This window comes from Polistes canadensis, unplaced genomic scaffold (genome assembly GCF_001313835.1).
Source record: "Polistes canadensis isolate GaletaPanama2010 unplaced genomic scaffold, ASM131383v1 scaffold_55, whole genome shotgun sequence".
Classification (NCBI taxonomy): domain Eukaryota; kingdom Metazoa; phylum Arthropoda; class Insecta; order Hymenoptera; family Vespidae; genus Polistes; species Polistes canadensis.
Window position 1 is genome coordinate 494,484 of NW_014569602.1, and position 27,578 is coordinate 522,061.

Here is a 27,578-nt window from a genome sequence, read left to right on the forward strand (position 1 = left end):
GTATATATATACATATACATAAATAAAATAAAATAAAAGAGTAATAATATCGCAATAATACAAGTTTGAAGGTTTACAGTTTACTCTCATGTATAAATCACTGTAATGAATATGAGCGTGTCTGTGTTTGTCTTTTTTACTATTTCTTTTTCATTTTTTTTTCTTCATTTTCGTCACGCAAATATCTTGGCTTTTGATCGGAATGATTAGTAGTGTTTATTTTGTGTTTGCTTTGTTTCTTTTTTAATATTTATATATATAAGTCCATCTGCTGCTCTCTTCCCATTATGTATTATAGGTATATGTATATGTATATATATATATATAATATATTGATGTTTTTCACTTTGCACTTATTCTCTTTTATTTTCTTTCTTCATCTCTTTATCTGTATCTTCTTTATCTTCTTTATCTTCTTTATCTTCTTCATCTCCATCTTCATCCTCATTTTCTTCTTCTTCTTCTTTTCTTTACAACACACACGATTACACCAATAAAATATCATGCGTGACAATTCTCACTAACTTTTCATCAAATCCCATAATTATTTTCGTGATCTCGAATCGATCCTTGGCACAAAAAAAAAGATCTTATGACAAGAATCACAGCTGGACGTACGCGGAATAATAGAAGTTTTCAAAACGTAACATATACAATCCAGTTTTGGTTGCTGTTGTCGTTGTCGAATCAATTTTTTATGGTTTAAGAAGCTCTCGTATTTCTTTGTGCATATGGCAAAGGAAATCAACGTAACTCGGACTTCCATCATTTCCTCTATCCTCTATTAAGAAGTGACGTAATACCATCTCTAACTTTTCCCTCTGTCTTACTATCGTTAACTGTAACAATTAAATTATGAATGAAGAAAATATTTGTATACACGACACACAATGATTAGATAAAATAATAAATTTCTAGATTTTTATTCTTACCCTCATGCAACGGTGTCTCTCGTGCCTTACTTGATCAATTATTTCTCTTATTCTTTTATTTAATGGATTATCCAATATTGGCAGTGAAGTGCGATCTGTATCAACCTTAATTACAGATATTACATCAAAGACTGCCTTCACCCATAATGGAGAAAGCGCTACGCCTAACCATAAGAACATATGCACACTATTTTCTGAAAAAAAAAAAAAAAAAAAAACGAAAATACACAAAATTATTTTAAAAACTTACAGGTATGAAGAATAAATAAAAAAATCTGTTAGCATATATACCAAGTAAGTAAGCTCCGTCTTCAGTAAATTTATCGAAAGAACAACGTAACATTTGTGGTAGTTCTGTATTATCCGGATCAATATCATGTAAAGGAAGTAATCTGGGATACATGTAAACAACAGATATTGAAACAGGCATTGTAGCAACCGCTTGCATAACAAATGATCTATCATCTATAGTCATATCTGAACCTACAATTGAAGATATAGAATTAAATTAATAAGTTTCATAACTATTTTTATATTTGTATTAATTTATTTCAAATATAAACTTACCACCAGTAATCGCATCACTTTTTAATATGCAATTAACGTACAATGGTAGCAACTTCATACATTCCGGTAATATCAATTGACCGGCATTAGACGTACTAGCACAATTTTTTCTATAAGCTGCAAGCATGTTCGCGCATCTTGAAATCAAATTATCTTTGACGACTCTTGGTGTTGATTCGATTAATTTAAAAACACCTAAAAAAATATAATAAACGACAAAATATTACGAATATAACTGTAGTAAAAAATTGTGATATTTTTAAGTTATGTAAGATTGCAACTAAATCTTACTTTGTTTGGAGAAATAATTAACAATAGCGTCTAGATCGCAAGTACGATATAACTCAGTTATTTGAGAAGAATTTTTTAAACTGAGATTTAAAATACGTAATCGTCTAACTCCTCCGCAAGAAGTATATAATAAAGCCGCTTGTATATATACACCTTCGTTTTCCGCTAATTTATCGTCGTGTTTAATTTCAACAGCAACAGCCTAATTATTTGAATAAAATGAATTTGTTAAATATTACCCTACATATATATAAATTATTATATAATAATAAATTATACACATACCTTATTACAATCTATACTAGCTAACTCCATTTCCGTGGTATTTGACATGAAGAAATGTCCATAGAATTCAGTAGCTCTAACACCCGTAGAAGTACGTAAACGCATACGCGCATCGAAAGCAATCGGTCTACTGATATTGGTAATAATATCTGATACCAATCTGCCACCATCAACATCAGCCTATTTCATAAGTGAGTGCTATTTGCAATGTTATTTGTAATCGGATTTTTTGTATAAACTGTAACTTACTTGAAAATACGTATATTTATAAACTTCACCTCCAGTAAGCCTACATATTTGACCAATAGTTGCTATATCCACATAAGAATTATTAAAAATAAAAAGATCAACGCTACATCCAACATCGACACATTCTTGTCCTAAATTGTTATAAACGTTGTTTTGTGGAGCTATGAAGTAAAAGAAATCAAACATTATATTATTTTATTATAAAAAATAATAATAAATATATTAAAATATTTATAAATACACACACACACACCTAATACAGATTTTTCTTTATCAGTACCAAGTAACTTGCGATCATCTCGATTTTTCAATTTTCCTGGTGCCTCGGCAATAGGTAAAGACGAATGAAATACTATTAATTTTCCTGCGCATTCTGAAGCCTGTACAAAAATATAGAAATTCAATATAAAAATCTACTCTATTTATAATGAAAAAAAAAAAATGAGATAAATACCTTCAATGCCTCAAGTCCAGCTCGTATCGCTGGTGCAAGAATAGTTTCCGTTTCACGTGTATCCGCAAACATTGCAGGTATCTGTGCCATTAAGCTGTCAATAACAACTTCGCTTTCATCGATGTCACATAAGAATCCATCGAGAAGGGGCATAAATACATCTTGGACATCACCCACAACCATCATTTGTGGTTGAGTAAGGCAAGGATTAACATTATAAAAATGTACTGTGTTATTGTATGTTATGAAACCAACTTTCATATTTGATTTAACTTGATCCACATCGACCGGCAAATGTTTTATTATTGATTTCATCTCTGCACATAATAAATTTACTAAGCCTGATTTAATCATATTATATGAAACATCGATCACAAATACAATTGCTGGTGGTTTTGGAAGAACATTATTCTAAAACAAAGGAAAACAATTAATTATTAATAATATAATATTAATATTAAATAAAAATTAATATTAAGTAAGATATGTGGGTTTTTTCTTACTCTGCAATATTCTTTTGTAGCAATGTATTCGTATGTTCCTAACATTAATTCAGGTCTTTCATAACGATCCATACGTTGACCTCTGTGATCCAAATGTTGAAAATATTCAGCTGGAACTATATTTAAACAATGATATATTATGAATTTTTATTAATAATTTAATGGATCTAATTTAAATGGACTTTTTAAATGTATTTTACCTTCAGTTATGGCTCTACAAAACATGCACTGAAATCTACGTCCAGCATCAATAAACTGCATAAATGGGCTCATATATGCTTTACATCGTACACAACGAACTGGGCCGATTTCTCCCATATCTACAATCGGTGGTTCATATTCTCCTTCTTCGACACGTGCCATTGGATTTATTATTAAAGCAAAAGGGACCATAGTCTATAAAATAATAATTATTGTAATAATATGACCATGGAAATATTTAAATATTTTTATATTTATATATTACATTAAATTTTTACCTGTTTTAAAATATCTGCATTAGTGGGAACAGTATACATTGTTGATCTAATATATCTGGGGGAAGCATTTCCTTGATCTTGTGTTACAAATTTAGTAGTAACTAATGGTGGAACCAATCCTATTTGATTTGTAATAAACACACCACCTTTTGCACATTGATCATCTTGTATAACTTGTATCTATAAAAGAAAAGATATTTATTAAGATTATATTCTTGAAATTTTTATTATAATATTGACGATATCTTACAGGACTTGGCATTTGTTCTGGATCTAAACGTCTGGCTTGTTGTGGTTGCATGCCTGGTTGATAACTTTCTGTAGAACCCATCGGACCGCTTTGATAAGGATTTCTTTGACTTGCATACATATCCTGAAATTAACAATTATATGTAAGATATACAAATTTATAAACACAATATGTTAGTGTTTTCTTGTAATAAATGTTTACCGTTTGATTGTGATATCCCGGTTGAGGATAACCTCCTTGTTGATAGTTGGTCATAGGTGAAGGCATTGGACGATTAAGACCAGGATTTGTTATTGCTTGCCCAGACATTGGAGGAGCAGTAGGATATCGTCCTGATTTTGGCAAAGGATAACCAGGTAAAGGTGGCATATGACTTTGTCCGCTTTGTTCTACAGGATACATAGGAGGATGGTTTGGAGCCAAAGCACTTGGCATCATGTTCTGAGAACTAGGTGGCATTGAAGGTGGAGCATTGTGTGACATTAGATTTTGTGAGCTTGGTGGCATTTGAGCCATAGTGTTAGACATCATATTCTGTGAGCTTGGTGGCATTTGGGCCATAGTACTAGACATCATATTTTGTGAGCTTGGTGGCATTTGAGCCATAGTGCAAGACATCATATTTTGTGAGCTTGGTAGCATGTGAGCCGAAGTATTAGATATATTTTGTGATCTGGGAGGCATTTGTGCCGAAATATTAGGCATCATACTTTGCGTTCTCTGTGACATTTCAGCTCCAGAATTAGACATAAGATTTGTTGAACTAGGTGGCATTTGTGTTGTCGTATTAGACATCATGCTCTGTGATTTGGGTGGCATTTCAGCTCCAGAACTAGACATAAGATTTTGTGAACTCTGCGGCATTGGAGGAGCGGTATTTGACATCATGCTCTGTGATCTGGGTGGCATTTCTGATCCAGAATTAGATATTAGATTTTGTGAACTCTGTGGCATTGGAGGAGCNCCAGAATTAGATATTAGATTTTGTGAACTCTGTGGCATTGGAGGAGCGGTATTTGACATCATGCTCTGTGACCTTTGTGGTATTTCAGATCCAGAGCTAGACATAAGATTTTGTGAACTCTGTGGCATTGGCGGAGCAGTATTTGACATCATACTTTGCGTTCTCTGTGGCATTTCTGACCCAGAATTAGACATTAGATTTTGTGAACTTGGTGGCATTTGGGGAGCAGTATTAGATATTATGCTCTGCGATCTAGGTGGCATTTCAGCTCCAGAATTAGACATTAAACTTTGTGAACTTGGTGTCATTGAAGGAGCAGTATTAGACATCATGCTCTGTGATTTGGGTGGCATTTCGGACCCAGAATTAGACATGAGACTTTGTGAACTAGGTGGTATTTGAGGAGCAGTATTAGACATCATGCTCTGTGATCTGGCTGGCATTTCAGACCCAGAATTAGATAATAAATTTTGTGAACTGGGTGGTATTTGATGAGAAACATTAGACATCATGTTTGGAGAACTTTGTGTTGGTATATGAGCCGAAGCATTGATCAGATTTGGATTTTTTGGTGGCATTTGTGCCATAGTATTAGGAATCATACTTTGAGTACTCGGTGGCATTTGAGCCAAAGTACTGGATATAGTGCTTTGATTACTTGGTGGCATTTGCGGTGCCATATTGGACATAACGTTCTGATTACTAGGAGGCATCTTTGCCGAAATATTAGACATCATGCTTAGGCTGCTAGGCGGCATATGTGGCAAAGCATTGGACATTGAATTTTGACTGGTAGGTGGCATTGCTGATGCCGTATTAGACATTAAATTTTGACTATTAGATGACAACGAAGCAGAAGCATTAGATAGCATATTTTGATTGTTATGCGACATTGGACTGAGACATTTTGGAGGCTGATTTGTTACAGGAGAGTTCGATAATTGTCCGTGAGTAGTAGGTGGTATAGAATACATAGGAGGTTTTGGCGGACCAGATGTATTTGTCATCGGAGGTGGAATGTTGGATTGCATTTGATACCCAGACGGTTGCAAGCCAGAAAAATTCTGTTGTCCCATCATGGTAAGCGGTGGTTTACTATAATTCTGTTGATTCGATAACGGTGGTGGAAACATGTTTGGTTGGCCAGATAATGGTGGCGCATTAATATTAGCCGGTTCAGAATAGTGATGTCCTGGATTTGGCGGTCTTGGTATAGGGGGATACTGCTGTCCCTTAATGGATGGCCCAGACATTTCTTACGTTGTAATATAACCTATACGTTGCGTTAGTTATGTCTTGCGAATTCCTACGACACCAAAGTTACATGTAAAATATATATATCACGTATATACTATTACAATTCAATATGATTCGCATTAAATATTGTACGTCTAGAAAAAGTCAATGGGAGGAATAAGAACCATGCCAATACAATACTGAAACTCCTACTTACGAGTACAATCAGTAGAATGAGAGAATTATCGTATGTTTTAAGTTTCTAAATGCCCACTTACGTGATTAAACGCATTTAAATCATAACAAAACTTAATATCTTCACTCGAATGTTTACACTTAAACGAAGAACATCCACTCCTCTGCCAAGAGTAACTGCTGCCGATGCCACGTAAGGTCGCATTGCGCATGCGCTTGGCGGCACGTTTACGAGACACGTCATAACAAAAATTGGGACGATACAAACAGATTTTTACCAAGTTAATATAAAATATCGAACAATTTGTATTAATTATCATCTACTTTAAATATTTATAGTAAACAAAATAATATCCTAATATTATTAATTTCAGATTATTTATAATATTAATACTAGCGTCAAAGAACTCGTTTTACGATTGATTAGTTAGTAATTTCTTTTGGCGCGTAGTTTGAAAATGCATATGCATAACAATTTTACTGTTAATATAAACTTTTCATAATTTACACATAATTAACTCTACATAATTTTGTAGATTAAGGAATACTAATAAAAATGATTTATTAACATGGTTACTACTTTATTAAAATAATTGTATTCGTTTATTTTCATATCTCTTGCAACAAGATAATTCAATACATGTTTAACCTTCATTTAATGATATCATTTAAACCATTTCCTTTGTTCTATTTCAATTATATATTTAATAAATTTAATAGTAGTAAAATAAAAATTAAACGATGCGGTCTTTTTAATAAAATTGTTTATCTAAATGAAAAAGTAAATTTTGCCGAGTTATTGTACAGCGAATTACGTTTTCTTTTTAATTTTAATTCGTCACGTTGAATAAAACGTTTGTCATACTCGTGACAGACAACAAAGTGTCTTTGTAGACCAGTTGGACAGTTTCATGTGTGCAGATGGATGATCAGCTGATCGCATTACGCAACCCCATCTTCACACCTTTAAATTTATTTCTAACATTGTATCCGCGTCAGAAAAATTTCAACACGTTGATTATCGTTTGAATATTAATAAAAAATATATTAACAAGTTCTTTTATATAATATAACCAAAATAAAAAACAAAATTAAACGTTACGTAATTTCACAAGCATCCTTGATTGTAAATTATCAAGTGAAAATGATTATAAAAATATACACAAAAATTAGAAATAAATATATTACATAATAATTCTTGATAATATTATAAAAAATATTAGTCGAACATAATCGATCCAATGAGAAATTCTGCGATAGATAAACTTTTTCTTTAGATCGCAAGCGCGCATGATAGGAAAATAAAAACAAAAATAAAAAAAATTTGTACAGAAACGATAGTGTCATATCTAACTAGTGTGTATTTAATTTTACGAATTGCAGAAAAATCATAGATGGCGCTGCGTACGAAGGCTCGGTTCTCGTCCAGTAGCATGGCAGCATCCGTTCTGTACGGTGTTACGGATTAGCAAGCGTGAACGTCTAGTAAATCGTATCGCAAATCTCTCGTCGGAGGGATCTAAAAATTCTTATTATTTATCTGTTTCTGCTGTTGTTCGCGGAGCACCATTGAAACGAAATTTTACGTTTCTTTTATTAATCCTTATAACACCTAACACGCGGTAGAAGTGCCTAATATAAACAATTGTATTATTAATAAAATTATCTAAAAAAGAAGAAGAAAAGAAGAGGAAGATAAATAAATTTAGAGAAAAATATATTGAAAATAATAATTAAAGAAATAGATAAAAGAAGAAAAGTGTTAAAAAAAAAACAGTGTGGTGTTAGAATTTTCGTGCTTTTCCTTTCGAAAAAGAGAGAGAAAGAATATTTCTTTGTTTACTGAGAAATTCTCGTATCCTCCTCTTTATTTTCTTTCTCCAACGGTGTTGCGAGAAAGAAAAATAAAGAAAAAAAGGAAAAAAGAAAAAGAAAGAGAGTGAGAGGAGAAAGGAGAAAGGAAGAGGAAGAGGAAGAGGAAGAGGAAGAGGACGAGGAAGAGGAAGGGAGAGAGAGATAAATCGTACGAAGAAGATTCGAGGTAAAACTTCCTCCTGGGAATGTTGAAGGACTCGCTTATCGTTCGAGCATCCTGCCAAGAGGTGGGTAAGTTTAGTTATGTTTTTTCTCCCTTCGTTTTATAGGATGACTATGACTATATAACTATGACAAAAACTATGACGAAAATTATGACAGTGACAATTACGATGACTGACGACGACGTTGTTGTTACGCGCGCCGTTCCTTACCTCCACCGGTTTTACTCGTCCTGTTTTATACTTTTATTCTCAAATTTATTTTCATTTCTTTTAGTCTATCTCTCTTTCTCTCCCTCGCAAAAACACACAAATATATGTATAATTAATTAGAGAATATTATTTTGTTTGTTTGCTAATCATCAGAAACGTTCAAATCGTTGGGTTAATTAATTCAGTGATGTCAAACTGATATAAGAACACTAGATGATTAAATTTAGTTTAAGAGCAGAGACTGTGAAATGCGGGAAACACAAAAAGATGGATATTCGTCCACAGAAAAAAATGCATTTTGAGCTTAACGAATCCGCGCGTGTTTGACACCAACGAGTTAATTGATCGAACGTAAAGGTGTGGTTTTATTGTTCTTCTCTAACGATAAGATAGAGTAATTAACAGATAAATTAAAGGAAGAATAAATATTAGTAATAAGAGCGATATTCTTGAGACGAGAGATTTTGTAGGAAGCGCGAGCGCGACTGGTTGAGTGACATCTGCATCAAGTTCTACGTCTACGAATGGCGGAGAAAATATCGATCCTAAAGTCTCTTTGGATTCTTAGTATACGCGTGTATGTGGATGTACGTGGTCTGCGTGTGTATTCATGTCCGGGTGTTTCTACAGTTAACGTTTTCGTATAAGTGTATACGTTTGCTAGGCAGGTTTGGTTTCGAGGTCACCGGGACTGATGTGAGCTGCAACCCTCGCGCACTTGATCTCGTTACTTTCCTCTTACACTGTATAATACCTTTCCTTCCGTATCTACATATGTACTTGCTTACTTACTTATTTACTTACTTACTTACTTACTTACTTACTTATTTTCCCTATCCTTTTGTCTTTCTCCTATTCTTTATCACACTTTATTCAAGTAGTACGTGTACTTCTAATTTTAATACCATGATATCATTCCCCTTAAACAACTATTTTATTTTATTATTCTTATTTTATTCATATAGGTATATTTGTTAGAATTTTTTTTAATTTTTTTTTTTACGTACGTGTGTGTATGTTTATGAGGTATGAATGCAATTTGATAATTAACGATAATTATTTTTCTTTTTTCTTTATCAACGTATTTTTTATCATTTTCAGTATATTCTAATATTTATATTTATTTTCCTAATTTTATTTCTTTTATTTTTTATTATTCTTATATTATTTTAATTCTCTTTTTTTTTATTAACATATTACATCAATGCATTTTTTCCAATTTTTTATGTTTATTTTTCCTGATTGAAAATATTAGATTATGATAATGAAAACAATAATACGTTGAAATCTATTATTTCATTTGGTTCTCACCTGTTCTGAAAGATGGACAATTATAACATATGTTAGAGTACTAATTAACGAAGTAAATGATTAATGAATGACAGTGCCTGTAATTTCTGTCTTACATTTAGCGGAATATACGTGTGTCTGTATTATATGAATACACATACATGTATTATTAGTAAGTATTTAAAACATAAATATATGTATGGTATCATATATGTGCTAGGATAAGCAGAATCCTTGCCAATGATGAAAACGGGTTCTCGTATTTCAGAGTTATAACGCTAATGCCTACTATTTTTGAACGCGCATTCACGGATTTAAAAAAAAAATGCTTTTTTATAACAAGGAGAGTTGTACGTTTTCAACGAAAAATAAAACTTTATTTTCTCTCGTATTTTTCTTTTTTAATTTTTGCGTCATGAACAGTAAAATAAAAAGCAAAAGAAAATAATAAAAAATTTCCCTGCAATCTTGCTGACTGTCGTAGGCGTTCCCGAGTGCTCAATCTTTTTTTTTTCTATGAGAATACAAAAATGGGAAATCTATCGTTAGTTACATGATAAACTTTTGCCATTTTGTCTTCGATAGAAACTTATCCTTTTTTTTTTGTTATGTGCAGTGAATGCAAAATGTTAGAGAGATGCGACCTTTTTTCTCTCTCTCTTTCTCTTTCTTTCATTTTTTTTATGTAGAACGTTCTCGTTATTTTATTTAGAAATATACTGTTTGACTTTTACCAACTAGGAAATTATTATTTTATTATTAGATTTTTTGTTGTCTGACATTACTGTATAAAGTTTTTAATAACAAATTAACTAGAATCAAATTTATTTCTTTTGAAAAATTCAATTTAAGTTACTTTATTCGATAAGACAATGAATTTCAAATATCATTGAGTATACGTGTAAATGATATAAATTTTAATCATAATTTTTCTAAATGTTTAAACAATGAGTTAAATAAAAGAGAAACAAGGATAACTTTGCCCACATCACAATAGGGAATTAAATAAGAATTGAAAAATGATGCATTATATTGTCGCATTTAGTTACGTAAGTATACGTATATTGCAAGTATCCTCTGCCAATAATTAGAATCGATTTTCTGAATAATCCACTTATGCTATAAAATAGTACAAATCTTATTCTCTAATTGTTCTTTTGTCATTTAATTCTTCTTTCTTCTTTGTATTTATCTAGATAAATCATGTTTTAAGTAAATTATTTTAAGGTCATCGTAAAGAACACGTCCCACTCGTGAATATCAAATAATTCATAGTAAAGTGGGATGATTTAGAATTTAATTACAATTCATTTGATTCGACCACTTAATTGGCAATAATAATCGAAAGTGCATCGTTACAGAATATGAAACAGCACGTGGTTTTCAGGAGAAATTCTATTTGATACGCGTTCGAGTAGTTTAATTCAAACGTTCTGTCATTCAAAGATAGATATCAAAGGAAATTATACATTTTCTAAGTTCAACGCCCACTTTCTAACACTTTGACCTTGTGATTCTAATGAATTTTCTACTTTCCTATATTCCGGCTATTTTATCTTGTAGACCTTTCATTTGATAATAAAATTAATCGTCGATAACTTCCGATAGAATGATTTTCATTACTTTTATCCTTTCACATTTAATGTATTATTAATATCGTTATTGTCCGAAAGGCAATCATGTGTTTGAAAATAAAAAATAAAAAGTTAATTAAATCCACACACAAAAATTCTTATCATAATATATTATTTATAATGTATAAAAATATATTTAAAAAAGAAAAACAAGTATGAACTGAAAAGTAAAATTCGTATTAAATATTTCTATAAATTATTATAGTGATAGAAAATAAATTAAATGATTAAATTATACCAAAGATGATAAGCTGATTTTAATGATATTATGCATTAAATAAGAATAATTATCGGTACTGATATTTTTAATTAATTATAAGTGATAGAGAGTGAGAGGAGGAGGAGGTGGCGGAGGAGGAAAGGAGGGGGACAAAAATGCAGAGAGACGATCGATCCAAATGATTACACGCATAGATATATGTGTGTATATAACAGTCAACCTTGGCCGTTGTCAAGTATTATATACATATTACGTATACATATGTGTGCATGTGTGTGTATATATATGTATGAATGTATACAATCGTACAAGTAAGTTTTTAAATAAACCGATAGACTACCGAGTAAAAATAAATTTTTGTTTGCGCCATTTAAATTTTCTTCTTTATATTATACATGTACTTATGAATAAATTGTTTTTTATAAAAAAAAATATTAAATTGTATCTTCGATAATGGATGTTAAAATTGATTTGGATGAAACACCACATTTGAGCTGTACATCTTTCGTTTGAACAAATTGAAATCGGAAAGAAGATAAGCTGTGTTAGTATACTTATCGTAGAATTTCTAAGTTATCCTATGAACACGTATAACATTTTCAGTTAATTTACGTAAAATAATTCAACATTTTAATGGTTTTTTTTATGTGTTCAATCGCCTTTGTATTTTTTCAATTTATTTATCTTTTTTTCTTCTTTTTTTTTTTTTAATTTTAAAACCATAGAAAATAGAATTCTTCGAGGGTATTATAATTGAAATTGTGTACAACACTTTGTAATGCAATTCGAAGAAGGATTATGTAACATTGCTTACAATTAGTTATGATTTCAATGCAATTATTATTAATCTTTGACGATATGTCTGTTTATTTGAAAAAGTGAAAAATTTTCTTTTTTCTAAAATCATATCTATTTTTAGACAATCGTTAACGTTTTGTTGCATAACAGATAATTTTAGTTCAGGAGAGAAAAAGATTCTTTTATTAAACAGTTAATTATTTTTTGAGGGAAAAGTTAATAAAATGAGGTTAGTTATTTGCTTTTATCTACTCAATACTATTTAATTGTATCATCCAATTGAAATTCATTGGTAATACGATAAGAATATTTGAATTCTTTTTTCTTTATTTTTTTATTCACATTAAAATGATCGAAAGAAACATTTTTGTTATTTTAATTGTTAGAAAAAATGTTCTTTTGATATTCGACTCTCAGGAGTTTCTTATCGCGTCTTATTGATTTTGTAATAACAGTGATATCAAGTGTTATCAGTGATTAGAAGTAATAGTGAGCTTCTAAGAATATAATCGTATTGTTATATTAAATACTAAGAATTGCAATATATATTACAATGGACATTTTTTTTATTATTATTATTATGTTCTTTAAACGATACCCAACCGTTTGTAATTGCAAAAATGAAAAAAAAATGTAAATTTATTATTAAATCATATTTAATGGAGTCTCGTTATCGTAATAGTATTATTATTTTTTGTAATTTACGATAAACAAGTCACATATAATTGATTGATATTAATACTTATTCTCGATAAATCAAAAAGTAACATGGAAAGATGGAAATAATTTGAACAAACAAATATATATTACGTTACGTTTTAAAAATTTGACTTCATTCTGTCACTAAATACCTCGATTTCGTTGGAACACTCATTGTCAACATTATTTACATTACATTTCGGTATCCATGACATTTATTCTACAAAGAAAATCAAATTCGTTTGAAACGATTCGTCGATTAATTTTAACTAACATCGTCATCATTTTTAATTATTATATTTGACAAAAAAATATCCTCGTTTTTTTTATTTTTCACATTTTCTAACCCAATTTATAAAACCGAAATGTGTATCACCAAAAGGAATTAATGTTAAATAAAAATTCTTAACTATTTGTTTGTGTATGTGTATTTATGTGTATTTTATTGATTTCTTTTTTAAAAAGGGAGAATACTATCGTGTAAAACGATCAAACATCCTGAGAATAAATCATAAAAATAAGTGTTCAGATTAAATCATTAACGTGCATATTTTAACGTTAGAAAAATAAACATCTAATCAAAATGTATGATACAATATCTATGAATAGTATAGTATAATGTAGTAATTGAAAAAGTAAAATTAGTTACATTATTCGAAATGAATTGATCTAGTTTTTGATGAAATTTCGAAATTTCTATAAACAAAAATTAGAGTGAGATAGGGAAATAGAAATTATGATGAACTTTTATTCCCGTGATAAATTCGAATTAGTTTAAAGCAGGTCAAGGAACTTCTTCGCCCGGTTCGTACACCCTCCTTTAAACTCGTGCTACTTATTTACCTCGACTCTCTCGTATAATTCCGGAGCTGCACCAGTCTCGATCGCGTTCTCATCTCGAGAACAGATTTTATTAGCGATTCGTGATTGATCGTTTCAATCATTTATACAAATTTTACTAAATTCCATTAAATGCGCGAAATAACGCACAAATCTTGGTAACATTGATAACCATTTTTTTTTCTTTTTTTCTTTTTAATTCAAATATCGTTTATTTCATTTCTCATTTTTTATTCCTTTTCTTTTTCTTTTCAATCGCATGTAATTAAAAGTATCGAGAAGTGTTCCTGTTCGTTACATCAATAAACGTAATTGGTCCCATATGAACAGAAGAGAATGCAGAACGGTGTTGTTTCTTTCGAGGTTTGTTTTTTTTTTTGTAATCAATTTTTATTAAAAATATATTCAGAGAGAATGTTCTCGAATTTTATTACTTTTATCTTATTTTTATTAAACATCGATATTACGATATCACGTTTGAGAGATACACATTTTTTGTTATACACATTTTGTTTCGTTCGAGATAAATTTGAAATTTTAATCGTTACAATAAATTAGAAGAAGATAAGAAAAGTTTTATACGTAATAACTCTATATTCCATTGAATATAAAATATTTTTAAGAGGCACCTGTTGCACTCTTTGCATCCCGTTTTTAGACATTTCTTTTGAAGTAACTACTTTTATTTGCATATACATTTATCTAGTCATTTATATAGAAATACAAATCTTATTTATCTATACAAATATACAGAAAGACCGATTCACCATTCAAATAGGAATCTAATGATATAAATAAAGTTTCTATTTCTGCGTTGGCGTAATCAAAAAAGTTATATGCAATAAAAGTTCACGTTGACACTCCAAACTTGGATCCACATTTAAATTACCATGGTATATCTAAATTAACTCAATTTAATCTTGAAGTAATTATTCTCAAGAAGATGACGAAGAAAAATCAAAGTTTAATTTATATATATATATATATATATATTGTTTTAAATACTTATATAGAACATAATTTTATAATTTAAAAAATGGAACATTATAATTAATTCGATCGACCGATCTAATCATTTAATTAATCTAATAAAACAATCAATTTTTGAGGGAATTTATTGATTATGCTAAATCGTTAATACTATGGAATGATATTGAAATATGGAAATATTGAATTTTGCTATGATTACTATAACATTTCAATAGAATATTTTATATACGTTTTCAAATGTCATGTGGTTATTGCAAACGCATGCATCATATTTGATTAGAAAGTTAAATATTTTTTATATTAAAATTCCAGACGCAAAAATATATTCGAAGCAAGCAAACTGCGAAGAATCCGCGGAAAAGGCTGCTCGGAGAATATATTCGAATTTAGAATGGCTCGATTCTATTTTCGAGCTATCTTCTTACTCTCGAACTCTTCGCGAACCGAATAAATTATTAGATCGTTTTTTTGTCTACCTCTCGTATGGTTTCTCTCACCGATTCAAAGAGAATTTCATTGAAGATTATACGAAATAATTGCAAAATAAGTTGCACGATGGAATCGATAATCATTTTCAAACAGGGCAGGACAAACTATGAATTTCAATTATTTTATTAAAAAAGACAAATTAAAAAAGAAAAATAATTGGTAATTAATCGAAGGAAATGTATATTATAGTCTCAAAGGATAAAAATAAGGAAAATAAAGTTGAATTAAAAATATAAATTTGATATTTCGAAAAGATTCTCGCTTTGAAATTAGTTGTAACGCGTTCATCCCTATTGTAAATAAAACATTGCGTCCTCGTGCTCGATGATAACGCTATTGCGTATTGCTTGCTGACGTATGCATGCTAGCGTATGCAAAGGAAAGAAAGAGAAAGATTAAAAACAGAATGCAAGTACCAAACATTGAATACAAAAAAAACAAAGCAAACATGATATTCGGTTAATGAAAATAATAATTGATAACAAACTAGAACAAAGCAACGAGTAAAACATGCACAGAATAGGATATGAAAACGTGTTTACGCGTATGTATGTGTGAGTATGAATGTGAGTTAGCGAGCAAGTGAGTGAGCGAACAAGCGAACAAAAAAGAGAAAGAGATGGAGTTTAACGAGTAGAACGAGAAACGGAAGAAGGGATTTATGAAGTCAGAAAAAGAGAGATAGAAAATTATGTATGTTCTAACTCTCTCTCTTTCTGTTTTTATCGTCGTCGTCATCGTCATCGCGAAGTTTCTCCTCCTCTCTTGCGTATCACGAGACAAAACTCTAAAGCTCTCTCACATTAGTCTCGTCGTGACTACTTTGCGTGACACGTCGATTCGATCGTTTTATCATATATTCAAAAGTGTGTGTGTTGTGTGTGTCTCTCTCTCTTTATCTTGTTTTCTCTCTCTTTTCGTCGTTCTTATATACAGGGAACACGTGTTTAATGCGTGCACGTGTGTTATAAAACGTCTTTAGTTTTTATCAAATAATTTTCGTCGTATTAATTAAATATATTTTCTAATTTAATATATATTAATATATTTGTTAGTCTGATTAATAAATCTTTACGATTTTTAGTGTTATTTAATTAGAAATAATTGCACACGCCTATTGGCTAATTTTATAAATAATTTCAATAATAAGAAAATAAAATATATGAAACAATTATATATTTATATTAAAATTAATTATTTGATATATTTAGAGAGAGAAAGAGAGAGAGAGAGAGAGAGAGAGAGAGAGAGAGAGAGAGAGAGGAATAAAGCGTAAACAAAATTATTTATAGAAACATATGCATGTGTGAAACTGTACATACTTATAGAAAAGCGTGTGTGTCTTTAATCCTTCTTTACAACTTCCGGATGTCATCGTCCTTGTTCAATTTGCATTATCGACATTCATAACAAGATACGCACCAGTGATCTTCAGTATGCCATCCGTACGTACGTTCGTACCTTTCGTACGTCGTGACCGAAACAGAGAAAGACATTTACAATTAGACGAATGAGAAAAAGAGATAAAAGATAGAGATACCTTCTTTCTTTTGATCTAACCTTGGCTTTTCTCCGTTCAGACATTGCTGTTCTATACTCGTTACGTGACCTTAAACCATAGTTTCTTGTTTTTTGAATCAACTATTCTAATCGCACGGCTCGTTTATTCGGATTTTTATTTTCGAGAAAATTAACCAAAATATTATGACGATGATGGTAACCGTGAATATTTTTTTCTTTATCAACCCCGAGAATCAATTATCTACCGTAGTTGTTGTGTAAGGATATTGATGTTTTCTGAGAAATGATTAGGGGATATTTTTTTATTCTTTTCGTTTTTAATTTTTTACTTTTTTATTTCTCGTATTTTGTTTATTTGATGAAAAATATAAAAAGAGGTCAATCGATCTTTCGTATTTATCAGGAGGGTTATCATTTTCATGAAGCAAACATAAAGCTAAGCTGGTAAAGATAATGTGTTCGCACGAAGAGAGAAAACTCGACGCTGTTTTCTCTGCTAAAAATTTCTTCAAGACGACCCTGAGAATGTTCAGTATCGCATTGTGAGCGACGCGTGGCACGAAACTCGTAATAATCGTCGGTATAGTCGTCCTCGTCATTGTTATCGATCTAGAAATTGATTTAAAACAAATAATTCAAAAAGAAACCTGAGATAACACGAAATTATTTGATTTTTTAATAACTATAATTTATTTTTTATCATTTAATAGAGAACAATATAATTAATATACATTTTCTTCTATTCATAGCCTTTAGAACAATAATTTCAATAATTTTCATTTTTTTTATATGTTCTGTGAGTTCATTATTTTATGCAGAAAACTTGTTGTAGAATTCGTATTACATTTAACTAACTTTTGTTCGCTTTGAATATTTGAAAATATCTGCACAATTTGGCTTGATTTAAACGATCGCAAATATTTTATCTTTATTGCTTTTCTTTTTATATCTTGTAACGTAAATACGAGCTACTGAAATGATTTTTATTATCAACCAAATGAATTCATTTGACGATTACATTAATTATTTGTGTTCACAACTGTACCGAACCTTTATCACGACACATAAAAGAAAATTATTTAATATTTATGTGTCTTACCATCGATTTATTTCATTTATAATCAACGAATTAAAAGGAATGAAAATTTTAAGAATAAATCCAATCTTTTATTGTTAGATCAAATTTCCAGACTTTAATATTTCAATTTACTGAGATTAGTTTTTTTTTTCTTTTTTTTTTTTTTAGAAACATTTGAAATTACAAAGGTATTGAATCTTATCGATGATACTTGAGTTTTGCGTTATTGGTCAGAAAGAGCAATTTTGAAAGCTCTTAAAAGTCTGACAAAATTTCATTTCTACTTCGTTGTGCTCATCATCGTCTTCACATAGACACAAATATATACATGAGAGATTTTTCTATAGTATTAGTTAAAAATAACGTGAATATTAAAATATATATACATTTGCTTAGGTACCTATTATGATCGTGACGATCGTCGTCAATTTTGTCTGGTAGAACGAGTTTAGTTTGATTATTGTACATGCTAGCTTAATCATCATCAGATTAATACACTAATTGTAAGTTTTGCAATAATATTATAAGGTTGCAAACTTGTAATCATTGTCAGGGCTGTATCAACTTGACGTGTTCTACTCGTATAAGTAAAGTTTGCATATTCATTGAATTAGATATTCAACTTTTTATTCTTATATAATAATATTATTTACGAATGCTATATAAAGTACTATTAGATTATTCTAGAAATTATATATTTTCCATAATTTTTCACATATGCCGATTGCGAGGAGATTCGTTTTTGAAAAATGTTTACATCATATTCGCTGAATTTTATTTTTCAATTATAAGCAATAAAAATCTTAAAAATTTGTAAACGTTTAGTTTGTCGAGGAATAAATAATTAACGTGATGTCAAGCTTTTAATTAGACACGTGACCTCGAGTTTAAGTATTAAAAAAATAAAAGATTTGAAATTGAGAACGAAATTAATAACACGTACACACATATTTACGCATATTTAATACTAATATTTTACAAATTTATAAATATTTTTCTTTTATTCTAATGTAAAATTGTATTTAAATTTGAAACTATTTATTAATTACTCTAAATAGATTTGACATAGTGAAAAGAAAGATTAAAATCTTGTCCCGTGGTAAAAGTAAACTTATTAGGCCTCGATAAGGTCGCACGTAAGTAAATTGCAAAGCGTGAATGAAGTGTATACGACAATGGCATTCGTTTATAGTAAGTCAGGGTCGATTCACGTAATATCGCATAAAATAACAGTGGCGTATGACCGATATTCTTGCGATAGGTAATACATAAATAAGTGCAAATTTCACACGCAAATTATATACAATTTAACGTTACTAATTGTAAGTGAAAACGGAACGAAACAAATTGTTTCGAAATTTTATTTAATTTTCTATAACGATTTTAGAAAATTATACAATATTAACCCTAAATGATTCACAACAAGATAAATATAATTATAGATCTTCGTAGAAATTTTTTATGCTCTTGTAAACGTTCGCAAAATTTTACAATTTTTGTTTCTTTAAATTATGGATTTGAAAAATTTGCTGAATAATGTAAAAAGATTGTTTGTTAACAATTGTTATATATTTCAGGGTTCCGGATACTTAAAACGTGCGAACAGTGATCGCCTCTATGAAATCTTTAATCAGGTAAGAACAACAAATATTCTACATAAAAGTTAAAAATGTTACAAATGTTATAAATAATTTTAAAAGGACAACGTTATTGCGCGCGGAATTAAAGAGAAAAGGTGAGGTGCGTGCGTACAACTGTCATACGCGTATCCTATTTTTTGTTTTTAGTGCTTATGCTAAATGTGTTACAATCTCATGTGCTCTTGCATACTCATAAAAGTAACAAATAAAATCTTTGATCGTCGAAGCTAATCGAGTTTTCTTTATTTCTGCAGTCAAAGCTGTTATTAAGTCACCTTTTCTCAATAAATAAAATTATTTGTATTAAATTTGTTTTTTTTTTTATATATTTAATTGGTTGAAACATATTCTCGAGAATCATATACATATCACGTTGTTCGTATATTGGAACTGCCAAAATGTTAAATGTTAAATGTCTCGGGTTCATGAACGTTTTTATCTTCGGAGTGTATCGCCAGAAAGAGTTTAAAGGTTAAATTAAGATGCACCTTGCACGTATACGTGTGAAGTTTTGTTCAAACGTTTGATTTATGTATTTTATTGATTTTCTTGTTGATATATGGCAACTAATATTTAGAATTTAAAATTAATTAATTCAATCGTTTCTGTTGTATAATAATTTTTCTAAATGTTATTAATTAATCTTCATTTTAGTTAGAACTCATTAATTAATATTTATCAGGAATAATTAATTTTATTTCTGTTATTTGGTATTAATTTACAAAATATCGTTAATGAGAATGTATTTATCAAATGATTGAAAATTATTTATCTCTCTTATTTATGTTAGTATAGTGTATGATATTAATCAAAATTTATAAGAAAGTATTTTTATATATAATTCACGTTATTTATATTTTACGAATGAGAATATTTGGGTGTGGCAGTTTCAGTCAAGAGAATATCTTGCATATTATCTATAAAGTCAATGTCGTGTGGTTGCAATGTTATTCTCTTGCTGAAAGAAAATTACGAACCAACGTGGAAAATCTGATAATACGCGTAAATCAAATATTCAAATAAATTTCGAATATTCATTTATTACAAATTCCTACAATTTTCTACAAATCAAATAATAAAAAATTGATTGAATCTTTTTAATATTTCACATATATAACCGCGCATGTTTTAAATTAATTAATCATGAACATTTTGATAAATTATTGATATATTTTTGTTATTTGATAAATTTTGATATATTATTGCATAATTAATCATTTTCTTTTTTTCTTGTTCAATGACAGTACGCCACGCAAGAGAAGAATGGCGAAAGGTTTATGACCCCATCTGATTTTGTACGTAGTTATCTTGGTCTTTACACGGATGCTGATTACAATCCTGATTCCGTTAATCTACTTGCTGGAATTGTCGACACTAGTAAAGATGGGTAAGCCATTTAACATTAATGATTACTTTTTTTTCGATACATATGTATTTGCATAGAAAAGATACAACGAATAATAAGACCAACTTATTCGAACATCTTATGTGTTTTCAAGACAATTATTCCATATTTTTATGTCAATTTGTAAATATTTTTCATCTCAAATCAGATAAAATTTTATTAATTGCAATTTACATGACATTTGCTTATACTATTTCGAAATAGTAGAAATGAAAAATTTATTGTTCGAATATCGATTAAAAATTATTTATGAAGCATCAACTTGTAAATTAATGAATTCAAATTTACATGACATTTGTTTTTATTATATTATTTTTAATGCACATTAAAAATGAATTACAAAATCTAATTAATTTTGATGTAAATAACAAAGCTACAAGTTTATTTCTTAGTCAACGATTATATTAAATGTTTTGTAATTAATGTTTCAAGTTATTGGGACAAAGGTTGGGGGTTGTGGTTAAATTATTTGTAGGTTCAATACCTGTGGGGGTGAGCTCAGCGGATAACGAAGACTGATAAAAGTCTATTTTTATCTAACTGAAGTCTTACAATATCGTCAATATCCATCTATAGTACATCAAATTTAGAACTTGGTGTTTATTTACAGTACCCATATATTGAATTCCATCAATCTGTTCATTTATTCTGTGGTTTACTTCACTTCACCAATTTTATTAAAAAAATAGATTGAAATGTACAATTAATCAGATTTGCTTATTTAAACATATCACAGATTTTGCTTTATTATAATTTACTGTAATGATGAACAGAATAAATTAATTTATAATTTTTGCAAGAGAGTAATAGAATATGTTGAAATAATCAATTTCTATGGAAACGTGTTATAAATTACAATATTGATAATCTTTTATTTATTTTTCAGACTCATATCTTTTGCCGAGTTTCAAGCATTTGAAGGTCTACTTTGCGTCCCAGATGCATTATATAAAACAGCATTTCAATTGTTTGATACTAATGGAAATGGAATGGTTACATTTGGTAAGAATTTGCTATAAATATTCTCAATACTAATATTTATCATTATTATTAATAATAATTCATTTTATTTGATGGAAAACAATGATTAAAACAGACGAGTTCACTGAGGTGATGCGTAAAACGGTTTTACATCAAAGGATGCCATTTAACATGGATAGCAGTTTCATCAAACTTTATTTCGGAAAAGATAAGGGCAGGCTCATAAGTTACGCAGAATTCAGTCAATTCCTACACGTAAGAAATTTTATAAAAAAATATTTGTTCAGATATTTTATTTAAATAAAATGTGAAATTGAAATGAGTTTTAATTATTTTTGCAGGACTTTCACGAGGAATATGCAACGGAAGCATTCAAAAAATTTGATAAAGATGGGACGGGTTTTATTTCGGCAGTAGACTTTCAAGATATCATGCTTAGTATTAAAAGTCATTTACTGACAAAGGATGTGAAAGATAACTTAATACCCGTAAGAATTCATCTACTCTATAAATGCATTTGCAAATACATTAAAAAATAGGTATTTTCAAATTGACTATATTGAAAATTATGGTCGCAGGCAGTCAATACAGTACAAAGTGGACGGAAAGTAAGCTTCCCATATTTCATGGCATTCAATTCGCTTCTAAATAACATGGAACTTATAAAACGTATTTACCTGAACGCGACCAATGGGCATAGATATCAAGAAGTTACCAAAGGTAATAAAAACAAATTATCAATCTAATTGTATTAATAAAATTTCTACAATTTATTTTCTTTCAAGGATAATCTAAATATTTGCTCTTTAAACATTTTTTCATCGTTTTTCCAGAGGAATTTCTTCATTCAGCACAAATGATGTCTCAAATAACACCACTTGAGGTGGACATCCTTTTTCATCTATGCCATTTACTCCATCAAACTGGGTAAGTATCCTTTCTCCTTGAAAATGAAATCCCCTTCTACTATCGGATGATAAATCGTATTAAAAAAGATACGTGGAAGGAGTGTTTGAGACATTCGATAGGAAATAGATACGTGTCATGTAAAGACGTCTAAATAAAAAAAGAAAAAGAGATAGAAGAAAGGGAAAAAGAAAATGCATGCAAACAAAGAAACAAATAGAAATTATTAAGTTTACGTTTAAGAAAGAAATATGTCTCATTCAGCCTATCCACATATCTGAGTAAATACTTGAATACCTTCCACGAAAACCTGATCAATATCCAATATAAAAACACGTAATGCTATCGTTGCACCAGCAAGCACTTCGTCATCATCCAAATATCCAGTGTCTCGTTCTTGGCAAAGAAGATGCAGACTCTACTACACACCAACGATAATTAACAATTTTAATTACAATAATCCTAATAATTGTCTTTTTTTTTCTTTTTCTTTATACCTTATTTAAAAAAAGCTTTATTATACAACTTTTTTTAAAACAAAAGACACTTAGCGATCTTTAATATTGCGAGTCTAAGTCCAAGGAAACTTTGTTTATTGAAAGAAACGTTTGTTTACGTGTTTACGCTGCCCGGATCAGAACTACGGAAGATGATGAGGCAGATTCGCGTTTTGGGTGCGTCCTTTGTATTACAGAATATTTCGCGCTATCTAAGATATGTTTTTGTCATGTAAATATATATATATGTTACCGTCAAAGCCGGAATTCAGTCATTGCTAGTAATTCCTCGGCATTACTATGAATGCAAAGAGCCTTCAGATGAAGTCGGAAATAAGACTTTTTGGAGAGTTTTTCCTAGGCATCGAACATAATACTTTGATATCCTATAGAATATTAAATTATTATGTTCGATACCTAGGAAAAACTGGAAGAATTTTTCAATTTCCGACTTCGTCTGAAGGCTCTTTGCTTTCATAGTAATGCCGAGGAATTACTAGCAATGACTGATTTTCGGCTTTGACGGTAACATATATATTTAATATATACATATATATAATCAAGTATATATAAGTATATATATAACACGTTACTCACACACACGTATATATTTTCTTTAGCATCTATTTTTAGGATGATCTATTTATTAATACTTGCACACACCCATTAACAATAATAATATATATATGTGTGTATATACAAGGTGTCTAATATTTTTCCAACTAAACGGTTTCAGCATATTCTATGTACGAAAATAAGAAAAAAATATTCTATTAACATAGCACATGCTTTATTCACAAATTATGATTTAAATTAGAAATGTTCATATTTATTAAGCAACGGGAGTAGTTTTTACATTTTCACTGGATTATGTTTACTATTTCGAAGCAATTTTTTGAATCTCAATCGATATAACATAAGTTTTCTTGAAATTTTCTTGCGGAATAATATTGATAAAAATATCGAAAGTATTTTTAAATAAAAAATGTGCACAAAATTCATTATGCGTATGATTTGTGCGACGAAAATATTCTGACTCCTGTAAAAAAGTATTAGTGTAGATTTTTTCTCAAAAGTGTCAAGCATCAGTCAATTTTTTCGAACATACAATTATGCGAAATAGGTTCGTTTCATTCTACAGCGGTATTGGACTTGCACTTGCATAGACGGTCAGTTCTTTAAACAAGAAATTAGGTGATTTACAATTTGTGTCATAAGTATTAAACAAAGTTTAAAATGATTTATATTTATGTATCATTTTTGTCTTTATTTTCGTACATAAAATAATTTGTTACTGTTTGAGAGGAAAAACTTCAGATACCCTGTACATGCATATATATTAGCGTTAGGTTGTCTCCTATCGTGCTTAAGACAAATAACGATTAAGGAACGTACTGGCAGGACATTAGTATTGCTTGAAGCAGTGCCATCGACGTCCATCTACCTTTTATAACGATTCTCTTATTTCTGTATTCTTTCTTCCCCCATGTTGTTTCGCTTGTCGCTTCAGCAACGATGTTTGTATTGAGCTCGCATTTTCTGGGATTTCAGGAAAATTGTATACAATGATCTCGTGGCTATTACTCCTGAGCAGTATTTCAAGCAAATAACAAAACGTCTTGCTGAGATTAAGGCGGTGTCGGTAAGTGTGGTGAAAAAAGAAGTATCCGCTGCCGAGCGTGCGACAATGGAACAATTTTAGCCCGAAATCTACGTGAATACGAGGCTTTTTGTGAGGTGTTACATTAAATAGCGAAGTACTATTGCTTTTCAGAGCCCGGAGGAGCGCGGAGTTATCGTTCAAATTCTTGAGAGTGGATACAGATTTGTACTCGGATCTATTGGCGGAGGTACGTTCTACCGATTGATCCGAAATTTATTTTTCTTATTTACATTATCATTATTATTATTATTATTATCATCATCGTATATTACATATATTTTCAATATTCTTCGCCTATTTACTTCGTAGGTTTTCCTTTACAGATATTATGCGAGACAAGAATCAATAGAATAATGACTGAGCTGACTAATAATATAACTACTCCCCCTTCGTTAATTTCTATCTTTATATTATCATTCATCTATTTTTATTTCACTATCAAGATTTAATGAGTTTGTTAATTAATAATATCAGAATTTTTAATAATTAATATATTACTATAGTGATTTATTTAAAGGACTTATTATTTTAGATACTAAAACGCTTTCTGGTATTTTATTTCTAAAATCACTCTACTATTTTTTATAACAAAAATTTTAACATTACTGATTGACCGATTCAATATTATTTCTATAATCTTTTTTTCGTTCATATTACGTTTGTTTCTTATTTTCCTTTTTTTTTTTTTAAATTACATTTCAACCACAACAGAGCACCAAATATATAAAACATATATATTTATGCACAATGATACAACCATTCAGGCATGTTATTGACGACATTATATTAAGAATGTTTGTTTTATAGTTCGAATTTAATCGAAGAAAAAATGTTTTCTTTTTTAGCCGTTGGTGCTACCGTGGTGTACCCAATCGACCTAGTGAAAACTCGACTACAGAATCAAAGGACAGGATCTTTCATTGGGGAACTGATGTACAGGAACAGCTTGGATTGTTTAAGAAAGGTTGGAATCGAAAAGTCTCCCCATGTAACACCGTCTACATTTTTAATCATGAAGATGGTAATTTGCGTTTGACAGGTCATGCGACACGAAGGCTTTTTTGGCCTTTATCGTGGCTTATTACCTCAATTGATGGGTGTAGCGCCGGAAAAAGCGATCAAGCTTACGGTTAATGATTTCGTAAGAGATAAATTTATGGACAAAAATGGAATTTTACCGGTTTATGGTGAAATTATATCCGGTGCTTGCGTAAGTATTTTTTTTTTCCAATTGTTAAAAAGAAAAAAGAAATAGAAGATATAATGAAAAAACTATTTTTGTATAAAAGCTATTTTTTTTTATGATCAAATTTTCTTTTACGTATTTCTACGTTTTTTACAAGATCATTTTAAAAGAGTATATATTTAATTATTATATTTTTGTTTTATTTAGGCTGGAGGATCTCAAGTAATTTTCACGAATCCTCTGGAAATCGTGAAAATTCGGTTGCAGGTTGCCGGAGAAATTGCAGGAGGCACGAAAGTACGAGCATGGTCTGTGGTTAAAGAATTAGGTCTATTTGGATTATACAAAGTGAGTATTAAAGTAAAAAGAAATCTTATCTGTATATTTTTAAACGAATTTCTAATAAATTAAATATATTTTTTATTATAAATAATAATAGGGTGCTAAAGCATGCTTTTTAAGGGACGTACCATTTAGCGCAATTTACTTTCCAATGTATGCTCATATAAAAGCTAAACTGGCCGATGAAGGAGGATACAATACTCCATTGTCACTTTTATTTTCTGGTGCAATTGCTGGTGTACCTGCGGCAGCGCTAGTTACTCCTGCAGATGTAATCAAAACTAGATTACAGGTATTTATAAAAAAGTAAAATTAAATAAAAGATCAATGATAATTTTTTCAAAAATCCTATTTCAATTTTTTCAGGTTGTTGCTAGAGCAGGTCAAACGACCTACACCGGTTTGCTCGATTGCGCGAGAAAAGTTTACAACGAGGAAGGTGCCAGAGCATTCTGGAAAGGAGCTTCAGGTATTTCTGATTCATATGAGATTTTATTTTATTACCGTCTACTTTTTATATTTTTCTAGCCCTCTTTATTTTTTCATAAACCTCGCAAATGTGCAATATAGAATTTATTTCAATATAAAATTTTGAGATCCATGCACAGCATTGTTTTTTTTTTTTGAGTTTTTATATTTTTATTTCGCTTTTTTGTATCTGCTTTAATATTATATTTATCCTCATTTTCTGTAAAATATATTTTACATTATCTATTAAAAATTAGTACATTATATATATTATAAT

General features: G+C 29.8%; 2 protein-coding genes across 7 annotated transcripts in view; one reads left to right on the top strand and one right to left on the bottom strand.

The window, feature by feature from the left end:
• Window positions 1–464: 464 nt before the first annotated feature.
• LOC106785706 (protein transport protein Sec24C) lies at window positions 465–6,614 on the bottom strand. Of its 2 annotated transcripts, none has more exons than XM_014746376.1 (16): window positions 6,489–6,614; window positions 4,994–6,280; window positions 4,212–4,945; window positions 4,011–4,133; window positions 3,761–3,940; window positions 3,482–3,677; window positions 3,282–3,397; window positions 2,779–3,189; window positions 2,578–2,704; window positions 2,325–2,485; window positions 2,076–2,255; window positions 1,791–1,992; window positions 1,500–1,694; window positions 1,224–1,415; window positions 933–1,126; window positions 465–839 (listed from the first exon to the last, which is right to left on the bottom strand). In XM_014746376.1, exons 2-16 carry the CDS (start codon window positions 6,225–6,227, stop codon window positions 696–698), a joined length of 4,389 nt encoding a protein of 1,462 aa, XP_014601862.1. In that variant the 5' UTR covers window positions 6,228–6,280; window positions 6,489–6,614; the 3' UTR covers window positions 465–695. The 2 variants fall into 2 exon arrangements, with proteins under 2 accessions (XP_014601862.1, XP_014601860.1); XM_014746374.1 differs by having other exon boundaries at window positions 6,428–6,614.
• A 1,117-nt stretch (window positions 6,615–7,731) lies between these two features.
• LOC106785707 (calcium-binding mitochondrial carrier protein Aralar1) overlaps window positions 7,732–27,578 on the top strand; it is a 23,536-nt gene continuing 3,689 nt past the window's right edge. For 2 of the 5 annotated variants that reach the window (XM_014746377.1, XM_014746381.1), the window contains exons 1-16: window positions 7,732–8,507; window positions 19,791–19,847; window positions 21,098–21,240; window positions 22,145–22,260; window positions 22,355–22,494; window positions 22,581–22,727; window positions 22,818–22,959; window positions 23,073–23,166; window positions 23,784–23,819; window positions 25,194–25,284; window positions 25,417–25,492; window positions 26,151–26,269; window positions 26,345–26,515; window positions 26,699–26,839; window positions 26,931–27,125; window positions 27,200–27,302. In XM_014746377.1, the coding sequence (XP_014601863.1) occupies window positions 8,466–8,507; window positions 19,791–19,847; window positions 21,098–21,240; window positions 22,145–22,260; window positions 22,355–22,494; window positions 22,581–22,727; window positions 22,818–22,959; window positions 23,073–23,166; window positions 23,784–23,819; window positions 25,194–25,284; window positions 25,417–25,492; window positions 26,151–26,269; window positions 26,345–26,515; window positions 26,699–26,839; window positions 26,931–27,125; window positions 27,200–27,302 (1,813 nt within the window). In that variant the 5' untranslated portion in view covers window positions 7,732–8,465. Of the gene's footprint in view, window positions 8,508–16,394; window positions 16,575–16,906; window positions 17,060–19,790; window positions 19,848–21,097; window positions 21,241–22,144; window positions 22,261–22,354; window positions 22,495–22,580; window positions 22,728–22,817; window positions 22,960–23,072; window positions 23,167–23,783; window positions 23,820–25,193; window positions 25,285–25,416; window positions 25,493–26,150; window positions 26,270–26,344; window positions 26,516–26,698; window positions 26,840–26,930; window positions 27,126–27,199; window positions 27,303–27,578 lie in introns of those variants that run through there. The other 3 variants (XM_014746379.1, XM_014746378.1, XM_014746380.1) reach the window with 3 other exon arrangements.

Bases quoted from the DNA above. Each gene is read 5' to 3' on its own strand.
- LOC106785706 (XM_014746376.1), bottom strand. From the start codon at position 6,227: ATGTCTGGGCCATCCATTAAGGGACAGCAGTATCCCCCTATACCAAGA. The intron at 2,705-2,778 runs GTATTTATCTCA...ATTTTTGTACAG, and splicing joins CTGGACTTGAGGCATTGAAG to GCTTCAGAATGCGCAGGAAA. The intron at 1,127-1,223 runs GTATATATGCTA...TTTTTTTTTCAG, and splicing joins AGACGGAGCTTACTTACTTG to AAAATAGTGTGCATATGTTC.